This window comes from Peromyscus leucopus, chromosome 2 (genome assembly GCF_004664715.2).
Source record: "Peromyscus leucopus breed LL Stock chromosome 2, UCI_PerLeu_2.1, whole genome shotgun sequence".
NCBI classification, from domain to species: domain Eukaryota; kingdom Metazoa; phylum Chordata; class Mammalia; order Rodentia; family Cricetidae; genus Peromyscus; species Peromyscus leucopus.
In genome coordinates, this window is record NC_051064.1 from 137,344,289 (window position 1) to 137,369,535 (window position 25,247).

The 25,247-nt window shown below is 48.9% G+C and overlaps 1 protein-coding gene and 1 pseudogene across 1 annotated transcript; one reads left to right on the forward strand and one right to left on the reverse strand.

Moving 5' to 3' along the window:
- Window positions 1-597: 597 nt before the first annotated feature.
- On the forward strand, window positions 598-24,684 carry Htr1d (5-hydroxytryptamine receptor 1D). Its single transcript, XM_037203084.1, has 2 exons — window positions 598-731; window positions 22,072-24,684. Exon 2 carries the CDS (start codon window positions 22,745-22,747, stop codon window positions 23,867-23,869), a length of 1,125 nt encoding a protein of 374 aa, XP_037058979.1. The 5' UTR covers window positions 598-731; window positions 22,072-22,744; the 3' UTR covers window positions 23,870-24,684.
- LOC114697146 lies at window positions 20,457-20,780 on the reverse strand (annotated as a pseudogene).
- Window positions 24,685-25,247: the final 563 nt, after the last annotated feature.

Genomic DNA, 25,247 nt, shown 5'->3' on the forward strand with positions numbered 1-25,247 from the left:
TGCCCAGCAGGAAACTGACTGTACCCATTCTGCCTCTAGTGTGTGGCCAGGACGCTTCCTACCTCCTCTCTGTCCTGGGAGACTACTTTCCCGGTGAGACCCCTGCCCCCTCCCCCCACACCTACAACACCCCCCCCCCGCTCCCCACCTCCTTTATTGCTTTATTTCCCTCCTGAAACATCTGACATCTCATTAAGTGCGTTGCATCCACCCCAGTGGAATGTGAGCCCCAAGAGGCGGAGGTGGGGGCGGGAGGTGCACAATGGTTCTAACCCCAGTGCATAGTCCCTGCAGACATAAAGCGGATCAATAAGTATTTGCTAAATTTAAGGTAGGGGGCGGGAGACCCAGCTTGTGAAGAACTCGCAGTGAGGTATAGATGGAGTCTAGGCACGGTCCACTTTCCCAGGACAGTCCGTTCCTTCCTACAGGTGGGCCTCCTCTAACTGGGTCCCCCGGCGTCCTCCCATGGTGGGGCTGGGGCAGGGGCTCCGGGCGGACCTCCCCTGCCGTGGGCGGGAGGCCGAGTGGGGAGCGAGCCCAGCGGGGGAGGAGCCCCAGAGCAGAGCGTGGAGCACAAGCGGGCGCGGGCAGGAGCGCGGAGCCCGAGCTGCAGGCGCGCGGAGGGCGGCGGCGCCCGGAGCTCAGCAGGGTCGTGAGGAGGCCCGGTTGCTGCCCGCGGGGATGCGGAGTGCCCGCAGTGTCGGCCGGTACCTGCCGGCGGGGAGCCGGTAAGCGCGGGAGCCCGGGGCAGCCGGGCGTCGCAGCCTCGGGGGGCTGAGCCTGGCCAGGCGGGTCCCAACAGAGCAGATCCTTGTCACCCGGCATCCCGCCTCTGTACGCCTCTCGGATGGACGTGAGGGATGCGCAGGGACAGAAGGTCCCAAAGGACCATCGGGGACGAAGAGAGCATGCTGGGTCGCTGTCTGGAGCGAGGGTGGACCGAGGGAGTCTTTGAAGGTAGCTGCGGGACCTCGGGAGCACGTCCTCAGTGTCCGGTGCTCTAAGGAGATCCCGTGGGGTGGAAGTTGCACCCCCAGGCCCTATCTGAGACGTTCCCCCCAGGTGGCCCCGGTGGCAGCTGAGGGAAGCGGGGGAGCCCTCTACCGGCCAGGTCTCGGGGTGACACCGCTTTGGGAGGGGACTTAAGGGAGCGTCCAGTTTGGAGCTGGGGTTTGGGAAGGGCCTTGACTTGCTCGTGACCTTGGGCAGGTCACTGCTTCTCTCCAAGCCTCAGTATGCGCATCTATCAAATGGAGAGGATGCTTCCCTTTCACTGCGGACTGGTGGGAATGGGAGAGAGGCCGTGGATGCTTTTTTATCCACAGTAAAGTTCTCTGCAAATCCTAGCTGCTCCGGTAACATCAGAACTGCGAAGCTCTAGGAGATTTGCTTTATGGCAGATGGGAGGAATGGGGGAAGAAATCTTGCCCAAAGTTACAGTACTTGGAGAATATAAGACTCAAACCCCTTGGCTAGGTTTGGGGATGTTCAGGCATTAAGACCCTGATACTCTCAGGCTGGCTGCATTAGTAAACTAGCCTGGCCACTTAGCGGTACAATCGCCGGAAAGCCGGTGGACCTCTGAGAATTGGTTCCCTCCTCTATGAAATGAGGATGACAATGTCCACACTGCAGGTTTGCTTTGCAAAATCAAATGGGATCGTTGCCTAGTGTAACATCTGACCCCCAGCAGGGGCTCCGCCCTCCTTGCCCTGTTTTGTAGTGTCAGACTTGGATCTCTTTGGAATCGCTCCATAGCAGTAGTTCTCAACCTGTGGTTCACGACCCACTAGGGTCACCTAAGACCATCAGAAAACACAGATATTTGCATTACGATTCATAACAGTAGCGAAATTGCAGTTGTGAAGTAGCAATGAAAATAATTTTATGGTTGGGACCACAACATGAGGAACTGTATTAAAGAGTCACAGCGTTAGGAAGGTTGAGAACCACAGCGGAGTCTGTGCTTCCCTCTGAACCCCAGTGACACTGACTAGAGTCTCAGCCCTCCCTACAAGGGACCTTTTATGACAGCAGCAAGCTGGTCATTTGGGCAGCTGGGCTGGTTTGCAGACGGTGGGCTTTGTCCAAGAGACCAGGGCTCCACGGGAAGCTGGAGTCCAGGGCAGCAGGTGTAAGTGGTAGGCCCTGGATGTCCCTATTCCTCATTTAATTACAAGGCCAGAAACACAAAGATGCCTCCTTGGATTTGCCAGCCGCCTGATGAAGAGTGGGGCTGCTGTGTTCCCTTTTCTCCTGGGATGGATAGCAAGCAGTTCTTTTTGGCAAGGGTGATATGAACACGAACAGAAATACAGATCCTCAGAGACTGGCATTCCCAGCCCCGAGAGGATGCCCTCGTTGCACAGACGGCTTCCATCAGGCCCACAGACCTCAAGGTCAGCAAGCCGCAGCATCCAGGAAGCCCAATTCACTTTAACTTCCTCTCTCTCCCAGCAGTTAATGCTGTCTCTGAAACAGGATTCTTTGAGGTCCTTCAACTTAACACTATTTTTCTCCCCCCCCCCCCCCCCCCCCCCCCCGCAGGCTCCTCTTCCTACGCCCAGGGACTAGGTGCTCTGATGGCCCTCCTCCCTGCTTATGGTAGACCCTCTCCCTGGGTGATCTCACCTTCCCTCGGGCTCTTGTTACCACCTCTATGCACGTGACTCATAGGTGGATGTCTCCAGCCTAGAGCACTCTTGGGCTGGCAAACCATCCATTTATTGCCAGCCAGCCACTAGTCAGGCCCTGGGGATACAGTGATGAGCTAGACAGAGCTATGTGTTATGTGGGTATGGCGGGGGTGTGGAGTGGAGAGATGGCCAGTAAACAGATAAGCGGAAAGTGTCAGCTAGTGTTAAGTGCCCAAATGAGTGCAGGAGTGAACTGGCTGGGAGCCGCTGTGTGTGGGTAGAAGTGGTGTGGTAGCGACTGGGGGAGGGGCGGGGGGAGGAGGCTAGCTCAAAGAGATGATGGGGTTCAGCGCAGGCGGTGAGGGACTTGCAGGTCATGGTGAGGGTTTGGGATTTTATCCTGGATGGTCAGGGGCCGTCGAGGATTATAGAGTGCAAAAGCCAGGGATGGTGGGTGCATCAGACCTGTAATTCCCGCACCCAGGAGGCAGAGGTGGTTGGATCTTGAGTTTGAGGCCAGCCTGAGCTACGTAATAAGACTCTGTCAAAAAAGGAAAAAGGCAAGTGGTGGTGGCGCACGCCTTTAATCCCAGGAGGCAGAGGCAGGCAGATCTCTGAGCTTGAGGCCAGCCTGGGCTACAGAATGAGTCCCAGGACAGCCTGTGCTACACAGAGAAAGTCTGTCTCAAAAAAAAAAAAAAAAAGAGGAAGAAAGAAAGAAAGAAAGAAAAGAAAAAAGAAAAAACAAGTAAGAAGGAAGACTGATATTTTTCTATTATTGTTGTTGTTGTTATTATTATTATTAGCATGTACAGGGTGAGGGGGGGGCAAACCCCTAACCAGCCCCAGCCACAAAACTGCTCATTTCTTCTGGGTACTTTTTCTAAGCCTTAGAAAAAGACTTATTCTAGATTGTTTGCAGGTGGTCTAGGCACTGGAGTGGGGCAGGACTAGGTCTATCTTCAGGGAGCTTCTCGCTATAGGCAGGAGGAAGCACAAATCAACTTGGAGTCAGGAGAGGGATTAAAAGAGAGCGATCTGGAGGCTGGGGTGGAGCTCAGTTGGTAGAGTGCTTGCCTAGCATGCACAGGGCTTGGGTTCGATCCCCAGTGGTGCAGAAAACAGGGCCTGATGATGCACATCTGTAATCACAGCACTCAGGAGGTCGAGGCAGCAGTTCAAGATCATTCCCGACTGCAGAGTTAGTGGAAAGCCAGTCTGTGCTGCATGTGACTCTGCTGAAAGTCTCATGCCGGGTGACCAGGGAAGGGCTTCCTAGAGGAAGTGGTTTCTGCAGAGGAGATGTTGTGCCTCCAGAAAGATGGAGTAGCCCAATCAAAGGTAAATGAATGTCCCAAATACGTGGGGAGAGGAAAGAGAGCTGCCAGGACATGAGATACCTGGGCTGCTAAAACCAAGGCTCTCCACTATGCCATTGGTTCATGTGAGCCTCAGCTTCTGCCTTTCTATGAGACAGCTGGTGAAAGGCCAGGGGAAAACCGTAGAAAGAATTCTCGGTTTGGGTGCTTGGCTGGGGCTCAGTTGCAGAGTGCTTGCCTAGTGTGCGTGAAACACTGAGTTCAGTTCCCATCCAAAAAAAGATCAAGAGGGGCCGAGAAGATGGCTCAGCAGGTAGTGGCTGTTACCGCCAAGCCAGGTGACCTGAGTTGGATCCCTGGGAACCCCTTGGTGGAAGGAGAAAAGCGACCCACAAGTTGACCAAAACAAACAATGAAAACCATTTAACTAAGAAGCTGGTCCTAGTGGTGCATACCTGCAAACTCATCATTCAGGAGGCAGAGGCACGAGGATGCATCCACAAGGCCCTGGGTTTGATCAGCAAGATGAGGGCAGCCAAGTTATAGGCTGGGTGAGAGAACTTGGTTGAGTTTGGAACTCCTATGGAGCCTTCAGATAGAATCACCCAAAGGCATTTGGATTATGAGAGATGAGGGAACAGGCCAAGGAGGGTAAAATTGTCTTATTCTTTCATCCATTCTTTGAGTAAATTTTTACTGATCACCTGTATCAACTTCAAAATGTTCAGCTATGAACAAAGCCAAGTCCCTGGTCTGTCTTGTGCGGAGAAGAGAGACAAGAAGCTCTGCATTGCGGCGTGGGATGGGCTGTGTGTTGTTAAGGACCGTCTCTGTGTTAGGGACAGGTCTCTGTGTTAGGGACCATCTCTGTGTTAGGGACGGGCTGTGTGTTAGGGATGGGCTGTGTGTTAGGGACGGGCTGTGTGTTAGGGACGGTCTCTGTGTTAGGGACGGGCTCTGTGTTAGGGACCGTCTCTGTGTTAGGGACAGGCTCTGTGTTAGGGACGGGCTCTGTGTTAGGGACCGTCTCTGTGTTAGGGACAGGCTCTGTGTTAGGGACGGACTGTGCATCGCAGAGTGAGACTGGCACAGAGGAAAGAGGAAGTTTCATGAAGGGGAGACAGAGCAACCAGTCCTGAAGGTTGTCCTAGGGGAAGGACAGGGGGCCCCACCACACATGTATCATCCCTTCCAGAATTCCAGTCTGTCAGGGGACCCAGGAAGTCAGCAAGTGAGGACAGTTGGGAGGCCATATGTAATGTCTACATAAGAAACTTAGGACAACAGAGAGCAATGAGTGATCAGTTCTACTCTGGGGTCCAGGGAAACTTCCAGAAAGCATTCTTTGGAGGAGAGGGAGAAGGCTCTGTGGGTGAGAAGGACTGCTGTACAAGCCTGAAGACCTGAGTTCAAGTTCCCAGCACCCATGTCAAAAAGCTGGGCATGACTGTGCACACCTGTAACCCCAGCATTTGGGGGAGCCAAGACAGGCGGATCCTGGGAGCTCACGGGTCAGCCAGCCCAACCTGAATGGTGACCTCTAAAGACCCTGTCTCAAGGAAATGAGGAAGAGAGTCTCCTCATTTGGCAGGTACACACATGTGCACATACGCATACCACACACTCATCACACAATACAATGAAAAAGAAGGTATTCTAGGTAGTGGGAGTGACCTGTGGGGAAACTTAGAGAAGCAAGAGAATCATTGTCTTCACAAGTACAGGCCTCAGCTAAGAGGCGGGGCTTCGATGAGTCTGTGTACATATACACGGTATGAGGGGAAGGGGCTGGCCCACGTGGTCTTTGCAAAGGTAAGTGGCAGGAAGTGAAAAGGACTTGGGGTGATTACAGGCAAGTGTTCTCCAGCTTCAGTCCCGTGCTTCGAAAACGCTCTCAGAGCGGTGTCTCAGAGTGACAGCACATTACCTGTCCCTGTTGCTTTCCCGGGCTCCTGGCATGACTTCTGCCACTGTCATCCCATATACGGAACGTGTTTTTTCAGGGGTCACAGCAAGTCTCCTGAGGTCAGTGCCAGATCTGTGTCGTCCACACCCTCGGGAGTTATTGAATGGGAACGGGCTCAGCAAGGCTGATCCAAGATCACAGAGCTAATAAACGGAGCTGGGAAGCAAGCTGTCTGTCTGATTCCATGGGCTACCTCACTCCGAAGCCTGTGTTAGCTCCTAATCGCTGCTGCCCGTGCCTCCCAGCAGGGACAGCAGATGGCGGCTAGTGGGTTTGAGTCCTTTCAACACCGCAGTTCCCTGTTTGGTTTCCAGGAAAAATATCCCTGCTGTTAGTATCTTGTTTAGCCAAAGAGAAGAGTAGACTCCCTGCATGAGCTCGAATGCTCTCTAGAGATCCAGATGTGCAGCATCTGGGGGTGAGGAGAGGAGGCAGGCTAAGCTCCAGACAAGGCCTGAATGGCTGGCTTGTCTGCTATTAGAGTTGCCCCTGCTTGGGGGCGGGCGGGCGGGGAGGGGGGGCCGCTGGCACTTGTAAACATGAGAAGCATTTGGCATGAGTAGGGGCAGGAGGGCCCTGAGTACTTCATGTCAGGTTCACTCTGCAAGTGAGAGTCTAACCCTGAGGAGACTGGTCTGTACCTGTGTGTAGCTGGAGGGCTTCTCTCCAGGTTCCCCAAGCCCCGCAGTCCCACAATCCACTTATAAAATAATCACTCAGACGCTTATATCACTTATAAACTGTATGGCCATGGCAGGCTTCTTGCTAACTGTTCTTTTATCTTAAATTAACCCATTTTTATAAATCTATAGCTTGCCACGTGGCTGGTGGCTTACCGGCATCTCTACATGCTCTTCTCCTCGCGGTGGCTGCAGTCTCACTCCCCCAGCCTTCCGCTTCCCAGAATTCTCCTCTCTCCTTGTCCCACCTACCTCCTGCCTGGTCATTGGCCATCAGTGTTTTATTTACATAGAGTGATATCCACAGCACTTCCGCTTTCTTCTTTTTTTTAAAAGGAAGGTTTTAACTTTAACATGGTAAAATTACATATAACAAAACAATTACCGAGCAAGAATTATAGTTACAATATTAAAGAAGATGTCCTATCTATCTTATATTTGTGAGTTTAAGGTTTTATAGCTAACTTATCTTTTATCATAACTGAGGAAAATACGACTATCTAGCCTTCAACCACATCAAAGACCTGAGAAGGAACATAATGGTACCTGAGAAATGGTAGACGGATGCAAGCAACTTCGGGAATCTTGCAAGAGTAGACCAAGACAGCTGGCAGCCTGGACAGTCACCTAATGTTTCTCAGCATTGTAGGTGCATTCAAATTGGCTACAGGCCTAGAGTATCTGACAGACCATTTTTAGAAGCAGGAATTCTGAGAGACCATCTTACCCTGTCTTGGCAGAGTACAGTGGTCGCTTTCCTTGTGTCCCGCTTGTCCAGAAAGGACAGCATTGCATTTGTACTGTCAGCCGTCAAGGCAAGGGCAGTTCTTTGCCCAGTAGGCCATTTTGTGCCAAAAAGACAAACTTCCAAATGGAAATGTCTTAGAAGCCCAACATTCTCTCGGGATCAATTGGTGCAGCCAGGAGCAATTGTGTCTCACGTCAACAGAATTCTAAGTTATTTAAATGCCATATTCTCTAGGTCTATGAAGTGTTTGAAGATTACCTATCTATCTGAAATATATCTATGTATACCTAGAAGACTTAACTAACATGGCTACAAATATGATTATCATAGATGACTGATTATTAATCTATTTTTAATCATCCATTACAATTTTAAATGAGTTAAACATAATACCTCAAACAAGAATAGAAATATATATATACAGTATAACAAAATTAACTTTAAGTTTGTATCAATAAACCAAAATTTTTACCAATGTAAAACATTTTAAACATAAACTAAAATCTATACCAATGTAAAACATTTTAAACAAGTTGTTCTTTAAAAGTAGGTTCATTAATCTACCCTTTTATCTTATCATCTCCATATCCTCCTATATATCTATATTATATCCCCTTTTCTTTTTTAGAAAGAGATCACATTTATAATCAACCTGTTTTAAATAAAAATATTGGTTTTTTTCTGTCCCACACCAGAGGGCTCTTCTGATTTGGGACACAAGAATCTTTTAACCATTTTTTTTTAAAGCAATATGTCTGGGTTTAGAGGGGGAGTGAGCCAATTCCACCTCTAAAGCCAGCTTGGTATATTTGGGAATTTGGGCATAGCATCTCTTACTACTTCCTGCTGGAGGGGGGCGCTGTATCTTATGGGGATACAAAGAAAATTTTAGACCTATGGGGTAGTCCGTGAGGCTGTATTGTGTGAACCAGTTGCCTTGAAACCGGTCTGGATGTTGGATCATCTGGACCATGGTGTCATCGGAGACCTTTCAGGGGGTCTTGGCTGGTGAAACCTGATGTATCTTAATCTGGAACAAGTCCACAGCCTCTGGCTTTCTGTGGAGACAAAAGCAGAACTTCTTTTCCAAAGTAACATATCCTTATATCCAAATTTTGAAGTCAAGGTACTTTTAAAATATACATTTTGGCATAACTCAACAGCTTTTGTAATCAAATGTTTTTCTTCAGTTACGAATATCAAAGACAACATAATCCAGATTCTCTGTGTGGTAGCCATCGTTACGTGGCTTATTTTTTATATTACCTTGAGCCTTGAGCCTATTGCTTTAAACTGTACCATTGTAAGCCTGAAACGGCGCTGTGGCTGCTGGCTCCGCCCATTTTAGCTTCCCAACATGGCAGTGGTACGTTTTCCGCCAGCTCTGGGAGTCATCAAGTCTCAGAAATAGTGGGTCTAAGCTTTTATCAAAGCAGCATGTAGCCCAGAAACCTCTTTTTTTTTTTTTTTTTTAAAATACTAGTAAAGACTAAATCTACCACACAGCTTAATTTGCCGCTGGCAGATGCCTCATTTTCGCCATACTGCCGGTCAAACGCACCCGCCAGGAACCCGCCAGTGTTCAAACCTGCGTTTTGTGGCGTCTAGCTGCTCATATGAGACAAGAAGCAGGAACCTGGTTTTGGCTCTGTTTAGAATTGGTTATTAAATATTCTCAGGTTTAAGGTGGAAACTCGAGCCGTTGGGCGCCATTTGTAGCTGGAGGGCTTCTCTCCAGGTTCCCCAAGCCCCGCAGTCCCACAATCCACTTATAAAATAATCACTCAGACGCTTATATCACTTATAAACTGTATGGCCATGGCAGGCTTCTTGCTAACTGTTCTTTTATCTTAAATTAACCCATTTTTATAAATCTATAGCTTGCCACGTGGCTGGTGGCTTACCGGCATCTCTACATGCTCTTCTCCTCGCGGTGGCTGCAGTCTCACTCCCCCAGCCTTCCGCTTCCCAGAATTCTCCTCTCTCCTTGTCCCACCTACCTCCTGCCTGGTCATTGGCCATCAGTGTTTTATTTACATAGAGTGATATCCACAGCACCTGTGACTCGCTATGTGACTTGCTGGAATGTCTCACCCTTGCTGAGCCCGTCCTCTTATCAACACTGCATGGGAGTTGGACTGGATGATTCCGAAAAGCCCCACTAGGTCCTTTGCAAATCCCAGGCTGGCGTAACTGTGTTGTGTCCACCCCCTTCCACGCCCAACCCTCCCTCCCCTGCACACCCTGCTCAGTGTGCACCGTGCAGCCTGGTCCCAGTGGTCTCACCTGCAGCAAGCCAGGCCCGCTCCAGGCACAGTGTGAGACATGCTGCGGACACCACTTACCCTTTCCTGGGCTGTGCCAAGTGCTGAACAAAGACGTTAACCATCTACCAAACAGGCCTGGTGGGAGAAGACCCCCCCTGGAGAGCATACTGGAGTAAAGCTCCTCCCCTCCTCCCTCCCCTCCCCTCCCTTTCCCTCCCCTCCCCTCCCCTCCCTCCCCTCCCCTCTCCTCCCCTCCCCCCTCTCCCGTCCTCTCCCCTTCCCTTTCCTTCTCTTCTCTTCCCCTTTCCAATTCCTTCTTTTTCTTAGATAAAGGTCTTCCTATGCAGCCCAGGTTGCCTTCGAGCTGCCTCAGCCTCCCAAGTGCTGGAGTGAGAGGTGCGAACCGCTAGGCCTGGCTAAGGCCTTGCTTGTTTGCAGCCTGTACTGGACAGCAGTTTGTGTGGAGAGCAAGGAAAACTGGACAGGCTTTCACACCTTTTAGGAGGGTGAGCACGGAGCCAGGCAAACCCAAATCCCAGTCCTAAAATGTCATCCTAGCTTGGAACAGAGTTCTGAACTACAGTTTCCTCCCCTGGGAAACAACAATAGGAAAAGAATGTGATAACTACGGTCTGTATGGGAAGCTTAAGACAGTTCCTGACAAGCTCTCCTTATGGCTGACCACCCACATGGCCTCCTTGTCTGCCCCATACCCCTGACCAGAACCGCAGTTCTCAGAGGACAAAATCCCTAAGTGACCCATAGGGGGTGATAGCACCCTGTTAACAGTTACTGGTTCTGGCTGCACTGTCCAGCCCTTGGGGTGTGTCTGTGTGTGTGTGTGTTGAGACAGTCTCACTATGTTGCCTAGGCTAACCTCGAACTCTATTTTCCTGCCTCAGCTTCACAAGAGCTGGGATCCAGGTGTTCTTTTTGCACTCAAGTCACTTGTCAGTGTCTACATTTCAAGTGCTCGGTGACCTCAGTACTGAGTCTTCTGGAGTTCCCCTGCTGGATCTCATTCCAGCTGTGCAGTGGCCTCAGTACTGAATCTTGTGGTGTTCCCCCAGCTGGATCTCTCAATCCAGCTGTGCAGTGACCTCAGTACTGAGTCTTCTGGAGTTCCCCAACTGGATCTCTCATTCCAGCTGTGCAGTGGCCTCAGTACTGAATCTTGTGGTGTTCCCCCGCTGGGGCTCTCAATCCAGCTGTGCCATGCATGGACTTGAGCTGCTCATCTTTCCACTCTGTATCTGTATCTGTAAATGGTATACTGATCCTGCCGCAAGGGCAGTACTAGAGGCAGATGGAGGGAATTTAAGACCTCGCTGCCCACTTTACCCACACACAGGAATCCACTAAACCACCAGTGACAAAGGCTCTTGCTGTGGCTTGTTCACAGTGGCCTCTGGCCTGTTGAGGGCTCATACATCCCAGTCCAAAACCAAGAAGAAGAACATTTGAACTTTGCTTCTCTAACTGGTTCAAAGGCCCTGAAAACAGGTCTGTCCTGTATGGGACATTTTATCGATCTTCAGCCATCAGTGATGACCGTATCTCGATGTCACCCCAGCTGGGCCACACTGTAGAAACACTTGAGGAATTTTAGAAATTACAGTGTCTGGGCTCTTCCCTGGGGGATGAGGCTAGATAATCAGTGGGTTTTGTTTTGGTTTTTGTTTGTTTGTTTTGTTTCAAAACACACACACACACACACACAGCCCCACGCTGGAACTCAGACCCTAGACCTCTCAAAAGCAAAAGCAAGCAATCTACCATCTAGTTAAATCTCCATCACCCTTTTTCCTTTTTTATTTTGAAACAGTGTCTCACTTGGTTGCCCAAGCTGGCCTTGAACTCACTCTGTCATCCAGACACACCTTGAGCCTTTTTTGTTTGTCTGTCTGTTTTTTGGTTTTTCAAGATAGGGTTTCTTTGTGTAGCCCTGGCTGTCCTGGAACTTACTCTGTAAACCAGACTGGCCTCGACCTCAGAGATCTGCGTGCCTCTGCCACACACACACACAACCAATCCCCCCTCCCCCACCTCCTAGTACTGAGAATAAAGGCAGGCACTACCACAGCTGGACCTTGAACTTTTTTTTTTTTTTTTTTTTGAGACAGGGTTTCTCTGTGTAGCTTTGGTGCCTGTCCTGGATCTCACTTTGTAGACCTGGCCTTAAACTTACAGAGACCCTCCTGCCTCCCAAGTGCTGGGATTAAAGGCCTGGCTCCTTGAACTTTTTTGATCTCCCTGCCTGAGCCTCCTGAGTACCTGGGGTTATACCGGCCTGTGCTGTCAGACCCAGCCATTTCTGTTCTACAAAAGCTCCCTAGGTGCTTCTAATACTCCCCAGGGGAGTCTCTGATTCGGCCCAACACTCTTCTTGAAGTTTGAGGAACTTCAAGAGCCAAAGAAGGAAGTGGTTTATAGTTACACAGAGTTAGTGGCAGAGCCAAGCTAAAGCCTGGGACCCCTGCCTCCGCCAGGCCACTCCTCGTCTGATCACTTGACGTAAACATTTAAAAGTTAGTTTTTACTGTGTGTCTGTGTGTGGGTATGTGCACACGAATGCAGGTGCTCAAGGAGGTTCAGAGGCATTGGATGCCCTGGAGCTGGAGTTATGGGCATTCGTGAGTCATCTAACATGGACGCTGGGAACCCAACCTGGGTCCTCCGCAAGAGCAGCAAAGGTTCTTCAGCACTGAGCCATCTCTCTGGGTGCTCCCCTCCCCCGCCGACATAAACATTTATTTGTCTCCTGTCAGAGTCATGGGTGGAATAAGACCAGGCCCCTGTGTTCAAGGAATTCATGTGGCTAGTGATGGTGCTGGGCCCTCGGGGAGGGGCACCTGGGCTGCCCAGGGCAGGCAGGTTAGGGAAGACATTACAAGTATGCCTAGTCCCATAGGGTGGCTTGGAGTGGGACAACCAGAGGGCAGAAGAAGTGACATTTTCCAAGCACAGGAGGACACAGGGTCAGAGTAGGAGGTAGCCCTGCTGCAAAAACAGGCAGCTATGCATGGCTGGAGTATGAAGATGACAGCAAACGGTGTCTGAACGTGTTAGAGGTGGAAGCGACTCGCCATGGTGAGTCTCTTAAACGAAGCAGTGAAAGAGCCCTGGAAGCCCCAGGGGGGTGTTAGGGGCGTGACATGGTCAGATATTTAGTTGAAAAGAAGATTCTGGGGAGGCAGGTGATCTCTGTGAGTTCAAGGACAACCTGGTTTAGAGAGCCAGTCCCAAGACAGCTAGAGCTTACATAGTGAGACCTTGTCTTAAAAAACCTTTTTTCTAAGTTATGTGACTAAATGCCTAAGTGATGAGAAGGAAGCAGGTGAATGACAGAGGCGCCAGTGTAAAGTTCCAGCCGCACAAAGGACACCTGAACACGGGTTAGGAGAAGAGAACAGTCGGTCTGCAGTGGAGACAGCTCCGGGTGACTAATGGACAGATAGTGAGCTCACACACGTGTGCAGCATGGCTGTGCCAGGCCAAGGATGACTCGGCCCTGGGCCAGTCTGAACAGGACTGTGCAAGATCTTATCATACTGCACAATTTACAACTTAGGAATTATTTATTTCTGGGACTTTCCATGTCAGGCTTTTCTACCAGAGTTGACTCTGGGTATTGAGGGCAGAGAAAGCAGCAGATAACTTGGGGGCCACGGTGGCTACAATTGATGGAGCGTTTGTTAGACACCTGACACTCCCCCCATACACATAGCCCATTCACACACAGCAGCCAGCTGTGTGGTACTGGGACCTCTGTTGTCTTCATTTTCTACATGAAGACACAGCACAGATGTTCAGCTGATGAACCTGAGATCTGCTCGTGACCTATATAGAGAACTGGTGGCCTGGGTGCTCTTTTGGCCACTTGGCATCTAACCAATATTCCCTAGTTTGGGGAGATGTAAAAGCAAATATTCCCCAAACCCAAGCTCATGGCATGGCGAATTTTCACAGCTCCAGAACAAAGCATGTGTCGCCCCCAGAGGCTCCCTCCCTTTTTAAGATTCACATTCTAAACCCAGCCAGGGTATCTCTCTCAACTACCATGGCAGTAGTGACTGGCTGAGGCAGGAGGATCAGCACAGGTTAGTTCAAGACTAGCCTTGGCTCCATAGCAAGGCATTGTCTCAACACAAAACGAAAGTCACACTGGATCCTGTCCTTACCAAGGGGATCATTTTGCAGGCTGGTGAACTTTATAAAGTCCCATTGCAGCTGGTATCTGGCTGCTTCTTGACCTAATGTGAGGTTCATCCATGTGGTTGTGAGTGTCTGGGGTCGTTCTCTGACATACTGTATGCTGTATGGCTATACCACAGTTACTTATCAATCACTTCTGGTGTTGTCTATTTAGGTAGATTCCATCTAGGGTTGTTACGAATAGTGAATTCTTAGGAACAACTTTTGCATATATCTTACATCTTTTGGTGGACATTCGTGTATTCTTTTTATTTTTCGGAGCTGGGGATCCACCCCAGGACCTCCTGTATACCAGGCAAGTGCTCAGTTTCTAAGCTTTAGTCCCAAGCCTCTGTTCATGTTTGTTGGGCAGATGGGTGTGGAAGTGCTGGGCCAGGGATCTGCCTACCGGGACTGGGCACGTAGTTCAGCTGGTAGAGTGCTTGCTTAGCCTGGGTTGACCCAGGGGCACACAGTGCACATGGCTACATCGTGAGTTTGCGGCCCTCCTGGGATACAAGACACTAAGAAAGAGAGAGGAGGGGGCAGGGAAAGGAAAAAAGAATAAAGAATGTGTCTATCTTTCCTTTCATTTTCAAGGGTTTTTGTTGTTGTTGTTGTTGTTGTTTTGTTTTGTTTTGAGATAGGATCTCTCTACAGAGCCCTGACTATCTTGGAATTCACTCTATATAGCAGGCTGACCCTCAAACTCACAGAAATCTCCTTGCCTCTGCCTCCCAGGTGCTAAGACATGCCCAACTATCCAACCATTTTTTCCCCAAGACAGGGTTTCTCTGTTTAATAGTTTGGCTATCCTGGAATTTGCTGTGTAGACCAGGCTGGCCTCAAATTCACTGAGATCCACCTGGCTCTGCCTCCCAAGTGCTGGAATTAAAGGCATGTGCCACCACCACCCGGCAGATTTTTATTCTTTAATTGTGTGTGTATGCACGCATGGCGCACATGCATAAATGCAGATGCCTGAGGAGCCCAGAGTTGTAAGCTGCCTGATGTGGGTGCTGGGTTCCAAAGTGGAGTCCTCTGTGAGAGTAGAAAGTACTCTTAACTGTTGAGCCATCTCTCCAGCCCCATTTTCCAGATTTTATCATTTAAGATATTGAAACTTATTTATTTGTATTTCAAGATATTGATTAAAGTTTAAAATTAGCACTTACACACACACACACACACACACACACACACACACACGAGAGAGAGAGAGAGAGAGAGAGAGAGAGAGAGAGAGAGAGAGAGAGAGAGAGATCCATAGTCATGGGAAGATTTTTCTGTCTAAATCACATATATTTAACCTTCTCTCCATCCCTAGAAAACATTCATTCGTGATACCTTGATTTTCTGGTAGAGAAGAGCTCTGACTGTAGGGGGTCCCACACAGGATGGGGAGTGGAATCAGATAACAGCATGGAAGCCTTTTGTAAAATGGAAAGTGCTCAGATTTGTGGAGACCTATTTCCCTGTCCAGGGTTCACTCATCCGTACCACAGAGAAAGCAGACATGAATTCCTCTGTGGGGGATTTATTCTGCTGCAACAAATCTTTGATCAGAAAGCCCTGGATTTCCCCCCCCCCCTTGCCTCTAAAAGGCTGAGAACTGGCTTCTGCAGATCCATGAGACTCACACATCCACTTTGTTTCTGGCAGGTTTTATGACTCAGTTAAAGACCCTTCTGAAAGGACCGTTCCAGAGCCTAGGGCAGGAAGCTTAGATTAAAGGCTGGGGGAGGACCCCTGCTGTGTGCCAGTCCCTCTGCCAAGGGTGTCCTGACTTTGCTCAAACCACAGGAGGATTCTGGGAGAAAAGTGGTATTGCTCTAATTGACAGACGAGGAGGGGCCAGGAGGTAAAGGGGCTTGCTTCAGATTCTCCAGTGGGGAATGTTTGTTGGGAAGAACTGAAAATCTGGCTTGTGTGACTTTTCAGGGCCTGCTGGGACTTAGCTTGGAGGAGACTGAGCTGGCACCAGTGAAGGTTCCTGGTAGGAGGTCATCATGGACAGCCGAGGGTGGGGCTTCTTGCTCTCTCCCCAGGCAGTTCTCTCTCTCTCTCTCTCTCTCTCTCTCTCTCTCTCTCTCTCTCTCTCTCTCTTTCTCTCTCTATCTCTATCTCTCTCTCAGCTTCTTTTTCTGTTGACTCTATTATCTTTAGACCTTTTTTCTTTGTTTACAAATATGTTATTTCCTACAAAGTAGTATATGTATATATGTATGTATACGTGTGTGTGTGTGTGTGTGTGTGTGTGTGTGTGTGTGTGTGTACACATATTGTGTGTGCAGATTAAAGAATAAAGAGTGCTCGGGTGCAGCTCAATTGGTAGAGTGTTCACCTGCCTTACACAAAACCCTGGGAACACAGTGAGATTCTGTCTCAACACACACACACACACACACACACACACACACACACACACACACCACAAATAAAGTGAAATGAAAAATAGGACACTATAGACTCTGTGTTGGGGGTATGCAGGTCTCCCCATTGAGGGTCAGTTCATTTGTTTCTGGTGTTTGATCTTACAGTTGGGACCACCAACCTCATTCACATTCCTATTAGCTTGTGAACATAGACGTTTGTCTGTCCGTCGAGCAAGCACGTACAGAAATGGGAGCACAGGTCCTTGGGTGGTCACCATACCATTCACGTCTGGAGACAATAAGAACTCTGTGTCTACTGGACACTTCCAACTTTGGCTTTATTCTCAGGTGGTGACACTTCCTATGGTCTCACCTGCTCACACACTGGCTTGATCAGATTAAAAATTGTTCCCTCAAGTCCGGCAGTGGTGGTGGTGCACGCCTTTAATCCCAGCACTCGGAGGCAGAGGCAGGTAGAACTCTGAGTTTGAGGCCCATCTGGTCTACAGAGCAAGTTCCAGGACAGCCAGGGCTACACAGAGAAACCCTGTCTTTAAAAAAAAAAAAAAGTTCCATCATCTCCTGGGTAAAAACAACATCCAGTGGTCATCCTTATTTGTATTTCTATTTTGATATTTGAGCTGCGATGGAGAAAGGCAGTTGTTTGTAGATCTGTAGTCCATGCCTCCAAAGATGGAAGGATTAGGACTGAGTCTCCCTACTTGGTTTAGGAAGGAAAAGGGAAAAGTGAAAGGCTCTAGAATGACGTCACTTCCTTGAAAAGTTCCAGTGCAAGCTCCTAACAGAAGCCATCTCCTTTGTCCCCTCTTCCTAAGATGTCACTCAGGGCTTGCCTGCCTACCAACCTTTCGGCCTTCCCAGCCCATGACTCTCCCTGAGGGAGTGGCTGGAATGTCTGAGTATGTGGGGCAGCCACACCAGCCTGCTGTGGGACATGACAGTAGCAGTCCACCTTGCCTGTCTGCAGGAAAGACGATCCTAAGGACCCAATCTGACCTCACATCATCTGTGTGAGCCATCGAAAGGGAAGGCAGCTGCAGGCTTGGAACGGAGCCCAGGGCAGGAGGACGCAGGAGAACTATTTTGTCAGTTATGACCCCCGCGGCCATACCTGTTGCCTTGAGGCTTTTCTTCCTGGATTGTGAAATTTGAAGGCAGGTAGAGATTTGGAGAGCTCTGGACTCAGTCCTCCTTCCGGCTGGGTGACATCATCTCTCTGAACACCCATTGGCTAAATTGTAAGTTGGGGGATATATTGCCCATTGGACAGGTTGAGTGACTGAGGCCCTGGTCTGGCTCAGTACCTGTAACATAGCAAGAATGCTAATAATAATAATAATAATAATAATAATAATAATAATAATAGGGGTTGGGGATTTAGCTCAGTGGAAGAGCGCTTGCCTAGCAAGCACAAGACCCTGGGTTCAGTTCTCAGCGCCGAAATAATAATAATAATAATAATAATAATAATAATAATAACAACAGGCTGGGTGTACCTTTAATCCAGCATCAGGAAGGCAGAGGCTGGCTCATCTCTGTGAGTTCAGATCAGCTCAGTCTATATTATGAATTCTAGGCCAGTCAGGGCTGCATAGTGAGACCCTGCCTCAAATAATAATAATAATAATAATAATAATAATAATAATAATCTCTCAAATTTGGGAATATGTTTTGGAGTTTAGAGTTTAGGGTTGTTTAGGGGGATGGTTATTTTTCCTTTCCTTCCTTCCTTCCTTCCTTCCTTCCTTCCTCCCTCCCTCCCTCCCTCCCTCCCTCCCTCCCTCCCTTCCTTCCTTCCTTCCTTCCTTCCTTCCTTCCTTCCTTTCTTGGAGACAGTGTCTCATACAACCTAGGCTGACCTCAAACTTGTGATATAACTGAGGCTGGACTTGAACACCTAATCTCCCTGCCTTCATCTGTAGACTGCTGGAATTATAGTCAAGTACTAACATACCTGGCCGCTTTTTGTTATTTTTGTTCTTTTGTTTTTTGAGACAGGGTCTCATTATGTAGCTCTGGCTGGCCTGGGACTCACTATGTCAATGAGGCACACATGTCAGAACACACATAAAACCAGGTGCAGTAGCTCCTACAGTGAGATGGGAGATGAGAAGAGGCAAGTCCTCCAAAGATTGTGGGCCAGGTCGTCTGCCTTATGCAAAAATGACTAGCAAAAGAGAGATGCTGTCTCAAAAACCAAGTGGAAGTTGAGGACTGACCCCCGAAGTTGTCCCAGACCTTCACACACACTGTGGCAAAGGTGTACCTGCGTTCTCACACAGATGCGTACATACATGGATACACATCACACACACACACACATACACACACACACACACACACACACACACACACACACACACACCTGGGCATGGTGGCAGCACCCATAATTCCAATACTTGGGAGGTGGAGGTATGAAGATCCAGATCCTACAAGGTAAGACCCTGACTCACAACAAAAACAAAGACAAATCAGGAAAAAGAAAGAAGAAAGCACTCCTGTGAGGTTGAGTATCCCCAATACTACCCCCCCATCACCATAGCATTTAGGGCTGTCAGTTGGGTCCCATGCCCGTGGGCTTCTGCTGGGATTATGTCAGATGGGTCTGTGCTGATGGTCCTCAGCCTTGCCTGACCCTCATCATCCATACCTAGGCCCAAAGACCTTTCCCAAAACAACCATTTGCTCAACATCGCAAATACTTAAGCCCAGAATTCAGAAGCACACGGAAGAGACACGAAAATGGTTTTCATGGTTTGTGGTGGGGAGTAGGGGTGAGGTCAGAGGTATGCTGGGACACGCTTGTAATCTCTGTACTCAGTAGGCAGAGGCAGGATGGTTTCAGGCTCCGATCCATCCCAGGCAACCAGCAAGACCCTGTCTCAAAAACAACAGCTGGGGAAGGCCAGCCCTGAGAATGTAACAGAGATGATAGAGTGCTTGTCTAGCACACACAAAGGCCTGGAGTTCATTCCAAGCACTGTGCAAACTGGATGTGGAGGCACACACCTGTGATCCCAGCGCTCTGGATGGGGAGGCAGGAGGATCAGAAGTTAAAGGTCATCCTCAGCTGCATAACAAGTTCAAGGCCAACTTCAGATACATGAGACCTTGTCTCAAACAATAAAAGAAGAGAATTGGAGAGATGGCTCAGCCGTTAAGAGCACTTGCTGCTCTTGGGCAAGCCCCGAGTTTGGTTCCTAGTACCTACATGCTGGCTCACAACTGCCTGTAATTCCAGCATGGGGTTTGATGCCCTCTCTCACCTCTGAGGGCACTGCACACACACACACACACACACACACACACACACACACACACACACACACACACTCACTGAATGAATGAATGAATCAATCAATCAATGAAAAATAAACCTTAAAAACAAACCAACTAACCCATGGGGCCAAACATCCAGTTTCCGTTTATAAAGTCGAATTCTTTTTCTGGAAATAAATTTTTATCATGAAAAAATACTCAAGGATTTAAATTTTAGCAGTTAACTTTTTTAAAGCAAATATTTAAATCATTTATTGCCATTAAGTTACAGATCTGTGTCTGCCCACTATGGAAAATACTGATACTTGTTACCACTGGAAATTATGTCTAGACATGCCAACTGAGGGATATACTCTAGTCATTAAAGGAAAAGTCAAGAATTTTGAGTATGTAAGTGCTTATAGTTATAAAGTTTTGTTCCCTTAGGTATGTATTACACAAATCCCAACAGATGACATACACATACTACAGATTACTATAGATAAAACAATCATTCGAGATTATTAAATGAGTTGCATATTTTGAACTACTTGATGAAGACAAATACATTTTAGCATTGGTAAGGCAGCAGAGTTGGCCCAGGGACTCTCACCTAGTCTATAACGTTGGCATGGTTATTAATGACAGCATTCCGTGTTAGATGCCTGTTTGATGTTTGTGGCTTGCAGCAGTGTCTAGGGTTCTGTCCCTTTTTTTTTCTTCCTCCCTCCCTCCCTCCCTCCCTCCCTCCCTCCCTCCCTCCCTCCCTCCCTCCCTCCCTCTCTCCCTCTCTCCCTTCCTTCCTTTTGGTTTTTTGAGACAGGATTTCTCTGTGTAGCCCTGGCTGTCCTGGAACTCGCTCTGTAGACCAGACTGGCCTCGAACTCACAGAGATCCGCCTCGCTCTGCCTCCCAAGTGCTGGGATTAAAGGCGTGCGCCACCACCGCTCGGCAGGCACTGCCCATTTCAAGAGCTGATCCTTGCACTGCTAGGCAGATGCCTGCTTACTCATCTCATAGTTGAAAAGCCACCCCCACCCCCCAATAAGCTGATCTACTCCATTTGTTACACAGCATGCCAACAGAAGCCAGATTCCAGGTCGTACCTTGTAGGCAAATCTCATGAATGTCAAAAAACAGTAACAGAGGGCTGAAGCCATCTACCCACTGATAATCTCTGGAGACTTCTTCATGACATTGATAATAGCAATGGGGAGACCCCAGTCGGCAGCTGGGCCCTAGAAGTTCATACTCATGAGGTAGTCCTGGGAGTCCTTGCTCCAGACATAGTCCAGTGCTTTGCACACCAGTGTTCCAGCCGTGGCCTTGTGGTTCTCCATGAAGCCACTATTCAGACAGATGATACTAACTCCGACCCAGCTGTGATCCTCAGTGCTCTCACTTTGCACCTGCTTCGTGACACCCAGCAGACACCAGCAGTTAACGTCTTTACTTAATAAGAAACGTTTTGTTGGGCTGAGCGGCGGTGGCACACACCTTTAATCCCAGCACTCGGGAGGCAAAGCCAGGTGGATCTCTGTGAGTTCGAAGCCAATCTGGGCTACAGAGCAAGTTCCAGGACAGCCACAAAAACTACACGGAGAAACCCTGTCTTGAAAAACCAAAAAACACCGTCCCTGCTGTGGGATGTTCTGTATGTCCTGTGGGAGCCCTTCTTGGGTTCTTTGTGGCGTTACCCAGCAGGTCCGCATAGAGGATGATTAGGACCATGGGCCTGAGTGCAGGTGTCTGAGATGGTCTGCACTTGGCTGTGCTGGGGGATGGTCTGTATGTCAAGTTGCTCTGATTGGTCAATAAATAAAACCTGATTGGTCGTGGCTAGGCAGGATGTATAGGCGGGACTAACAGAGAGGAGATATAAAAGAACAAGAAGGCAAGAGACACTGCAGCCGCCACCATGACCAGCAGCATGTGAAGACGCCGATAAGCCACCAGCCACGTGGCGATTTGTAGAAATGCGTTACTTTAAGATATAAGAACAGTTAACAAGAAGCCTGCCACGGCCATACAGTTTGTAAGCAATATAAGTCTCTGTGTTTACTTGGTTGGGTCTGAGCGGCTGTGAGACTGGCGGGTGACAGAGATTTGTCCTGACTGTGGGCAAGGCAGGAAAACTCTAGCTACACGTCCCCTTCCTCCATCTCCCACAAAGGTCACTTGTGGGGACTCTAGGAAATTTGGAAAGTCAGATGAATGGAAGGAGGTCACCCTCCACCCTTAGACAGTGTGTGGTGACAACATGGTGTTCTCTCTGGCAGCCTTTCTTTCCCCCAGGCCCAGTTTGGTTTAGTTTAGCTTCCATTTGCTGCATAAATAGAGTGACGCTCTCTGATTGAGTTTACAGAGCTGACTTCATGTGTGTGTGATACTTCCAACATCTAGGACACTCTGTCCACCCTGGGAATTGTGTGGGTGGGGCACACCGCCTCTGCCATGTTCTCGATCTGGAGAAAGTCAAGTTCACAGCACCAGGGACAGCATGGAGCAGTATCCTTTTCATCTTCCCGTTTCAGCTTTCAGAATCCTCTTTCTAGAATCTAACTCTACTTTTTGTTTTCTTTCTCTTTCTTTCTCAAACCCCAGAGCTTCCGAACACGTCTCCACGTCCGTGAACCAGCAGTGACCCATTTGTTTTGCCTTCTCCTAGCTCATGCATTCTTTGGGTCTTGGTAACGGGAATGTTTTGTCTGGTCAGACTCAAAGCCGTCAGCAGGATAGAACCAACGCTGAGGACCAATGACGTGTCGGGAGGATCCTGGGAAAATGGAGCTGTGGATGGCACACCTCTGAATCAGCTGCTACTTCTTGTCTCCAGTTTATAAGCTCTTAAAAGTTCTCTGGAAGTGCCCCGATATCCAGAATCTTTCCTAAGTATGAACGAGGAAATGTGGAAATTTTCGTTAAACTTGAAAAGAGCTAGAATGCCAAAGGCAAGAACCCCAGCACTCTGCCCATCCTCCTGTGAGACCCTGGTAATTGTCTAACAAATCCATCATGTGTCTGCTGGGCTGGAGCATCTGCTGGGAAAAGTTCCAGAACCTCAAGATGCCTGGGGGTTCGTCTGCTTCCAGAAGCAGCTAGTGGTGGCCTTGGTGTTCTTTCCTGGGCATGTCTTGAGATCTTTTTTCTGTGCTCTGTTCTGATGTATGGCCTCCACAATTGTGCAGCCGAAGGATGACCTGGCTCTTTCGGTGGGACAATAGTGAAGGAGGGAGCCGTGTGTGTAGAAGTCTGTGGGAAGAGAGCAACACTGAGCATGTCTTTGCCAAACCAGTCCATAGAAGGCCTTCCCCAGGAGGCCTCCAACAGATCCCTGAATGCTACAGGGGATTGGGACCCACAGGTCTTGCAGGCGTTCAAAATCTCCCTCGTGGTGATCCTTTCCCTCATCACACTGGCCACTGTCCTCTCCAATGCCTTTGTACTTACCACCATCGTACTCACCAAGAAGCTCCACACCCCGGCCAATTACCTCATTGGCTCCTTGGCCACCACCGACCTCCTGGTTTCTGTCTTGGTCATGCCCATCAGCATAGCCTACACTACCACGCGCACCTGGAACTTCGGCCAAATCCTGTGTGACATCTGGGTGTCGTCTGACATCACATGCTGCACGGCCTCCATCCTACATCTCTGTGTCATTGCTCTGGACAGGTACTGGGCCATCACCGATGCCCTGGAGTACAGCAAACGCCGGACCGCAGGCCACGCAGCAGCCATGATTGCGGCGGTCTGGGCCATCTCCATCTGTATCTCCATCCCACCGCTCTTCTGGAGGCAGGCCACAGCTCACGAGGAGATGTCCGACTGCCTGGTGAATACTTCTCAGATCTCTTACACCATCTACTCCACCTGTGGGGCCTTCTACATCCCATCCATCCTGCTCATTATCCTGTACGGCCGCATTTATGCGGCCGCCCGGAGTCGCATCCTGAACCCACCCTCCCTCTATGGGAAGCGCTTCACTACGGCACAGCTTATCACAGGCTCTGCGGGCTCTTCACTCTGTTCGCTCAACCCCAGCCTCCACGAAAACCACTCACACACAGCCGGCTCCCCTCTCTTTTTCAACCAGGTGAAAATCAAGCTTGCTGATAGCATCCTCGAACGCAAGAGGATCTCTGCAGCTCGAGAAAGGAAAGCCACTAAGACCTTGGGTATCATTCTGGGGGCCTTTATCATCTGCTGGCTGCCTTTCTTTGTGGTGTCTCTGGTCCTCCCCATCTGCAGGGGCTCCTGTTGGATCCACCCGGCCCTCTTTGACTTCTTCACGTGGCTGGGTTATTTAAACTCCCTCATCAATCCCATCATCTACACTGTGTTCAATGAAGACTTTCGACAGGCATTTCAAAAAGTGGTCCACTTCCGGAAGGCCTCCTAGTCGGATTTGGGGGTGACTCTTGTTCATTGTTATGTCCTATAATGCGACGAAAGTTGCCTTTTTAAATTATTGTTGTTTCTCTGGGACTTGGATTGATGTGTACTATCTAGGGTCTTGGATTATTATCAATAGACTTGTTCTGTATTCAACTGCCAGCATCTTTCAGACTCTTGAATCACCTAAAGCTAGGCCATTGTGTGAAAAGGGACAGGACTGAAAATGTCCCTTAACATAATATTCTCATGGTTCTCTGGATTGGAAGAACTCTAAGCTACAGGACTGAGGTGAGGAACTGTCTTATTCTCTAGCAGGCTCAGAGGGAAGGCCTTCTGGTCTACCTGGGATCTTATATGGGACTGTGGAGAGTGGGTATGATGAATGACTTGAAGTAGAGAGAATTTGGGGTCAGAATGGAGGGCTCACCATCTGCTATAGCTTCTTGATTAGAAAATAACACCCAGTTGCTTCCACTGGGTCCTGGTTGTCCATAAGGAAAGTGATACTAGTGACGTAGAGTGACGTGGAAAGAAATTCAGAAGGTGGCATCGGGGAGAGGGATACTCGGGACCAGATCAACTACTCTGCATCCTTTATCCTTCTCTCTATCTCTAGCATATAATTTTCAGAAGTTCAAACCCACCATCATGCCACTCAAGAAGACTGACAAGTGTTGGACCCACCCATCAAGCTTTGATTGGGTCACCCCATTCTGCCCATTCTGATTTTTTTTCTGAATTATTATTTTTTTTACAACTCATTGTCATCAGAGTTCCTAAGATGTGGAGTCTTATCAAATAAAAAGCATGAGACGTAGTGAGCAGTGATGACTTTACAGAATTATTCATTTACCTATTGTTTTCTATATGTGTGTGCATGTGACGTACGTGTAAAGGTGTGGCATGTCACAGGACCACCTCAGGTGCCAGTCCTGGCCTTACACCTTGTTTGAGGCTGGGTGTCCCTTGTTTCCACCTCTGCCTTGCATATTCCTGGTTCACAAGCTCCAGGGACGTTCTTCTGTCCCCACCTCCTGACTGATTGCAGGAGTGTTAGGATTGCAGGCATGCACCACTGCATCTGGATTTTTACATGTGTTCCAGGCATGGAACTTGAGTTGGCATACTTGGACAGCAAATACTCGGAGCCACCTCCCCAGCCTTTCAAGAGTAGTAAACATTTTTGTGTTTCTTCTTTTCCCCTTCTGCCCAGATGTCTAGACTTTCGATTTAACTCGGGTTACAACACCCACTGAGCACCCCCCTCACACCAGCCCCATGCCCAATGTCCTACCATTTGTTATAACAGTGAGCCTCCTCATGGCTATGGGTGCCAGTATAACGTTACAATTAAAAATGGAGAAACTGGGCCTGGCAGGATG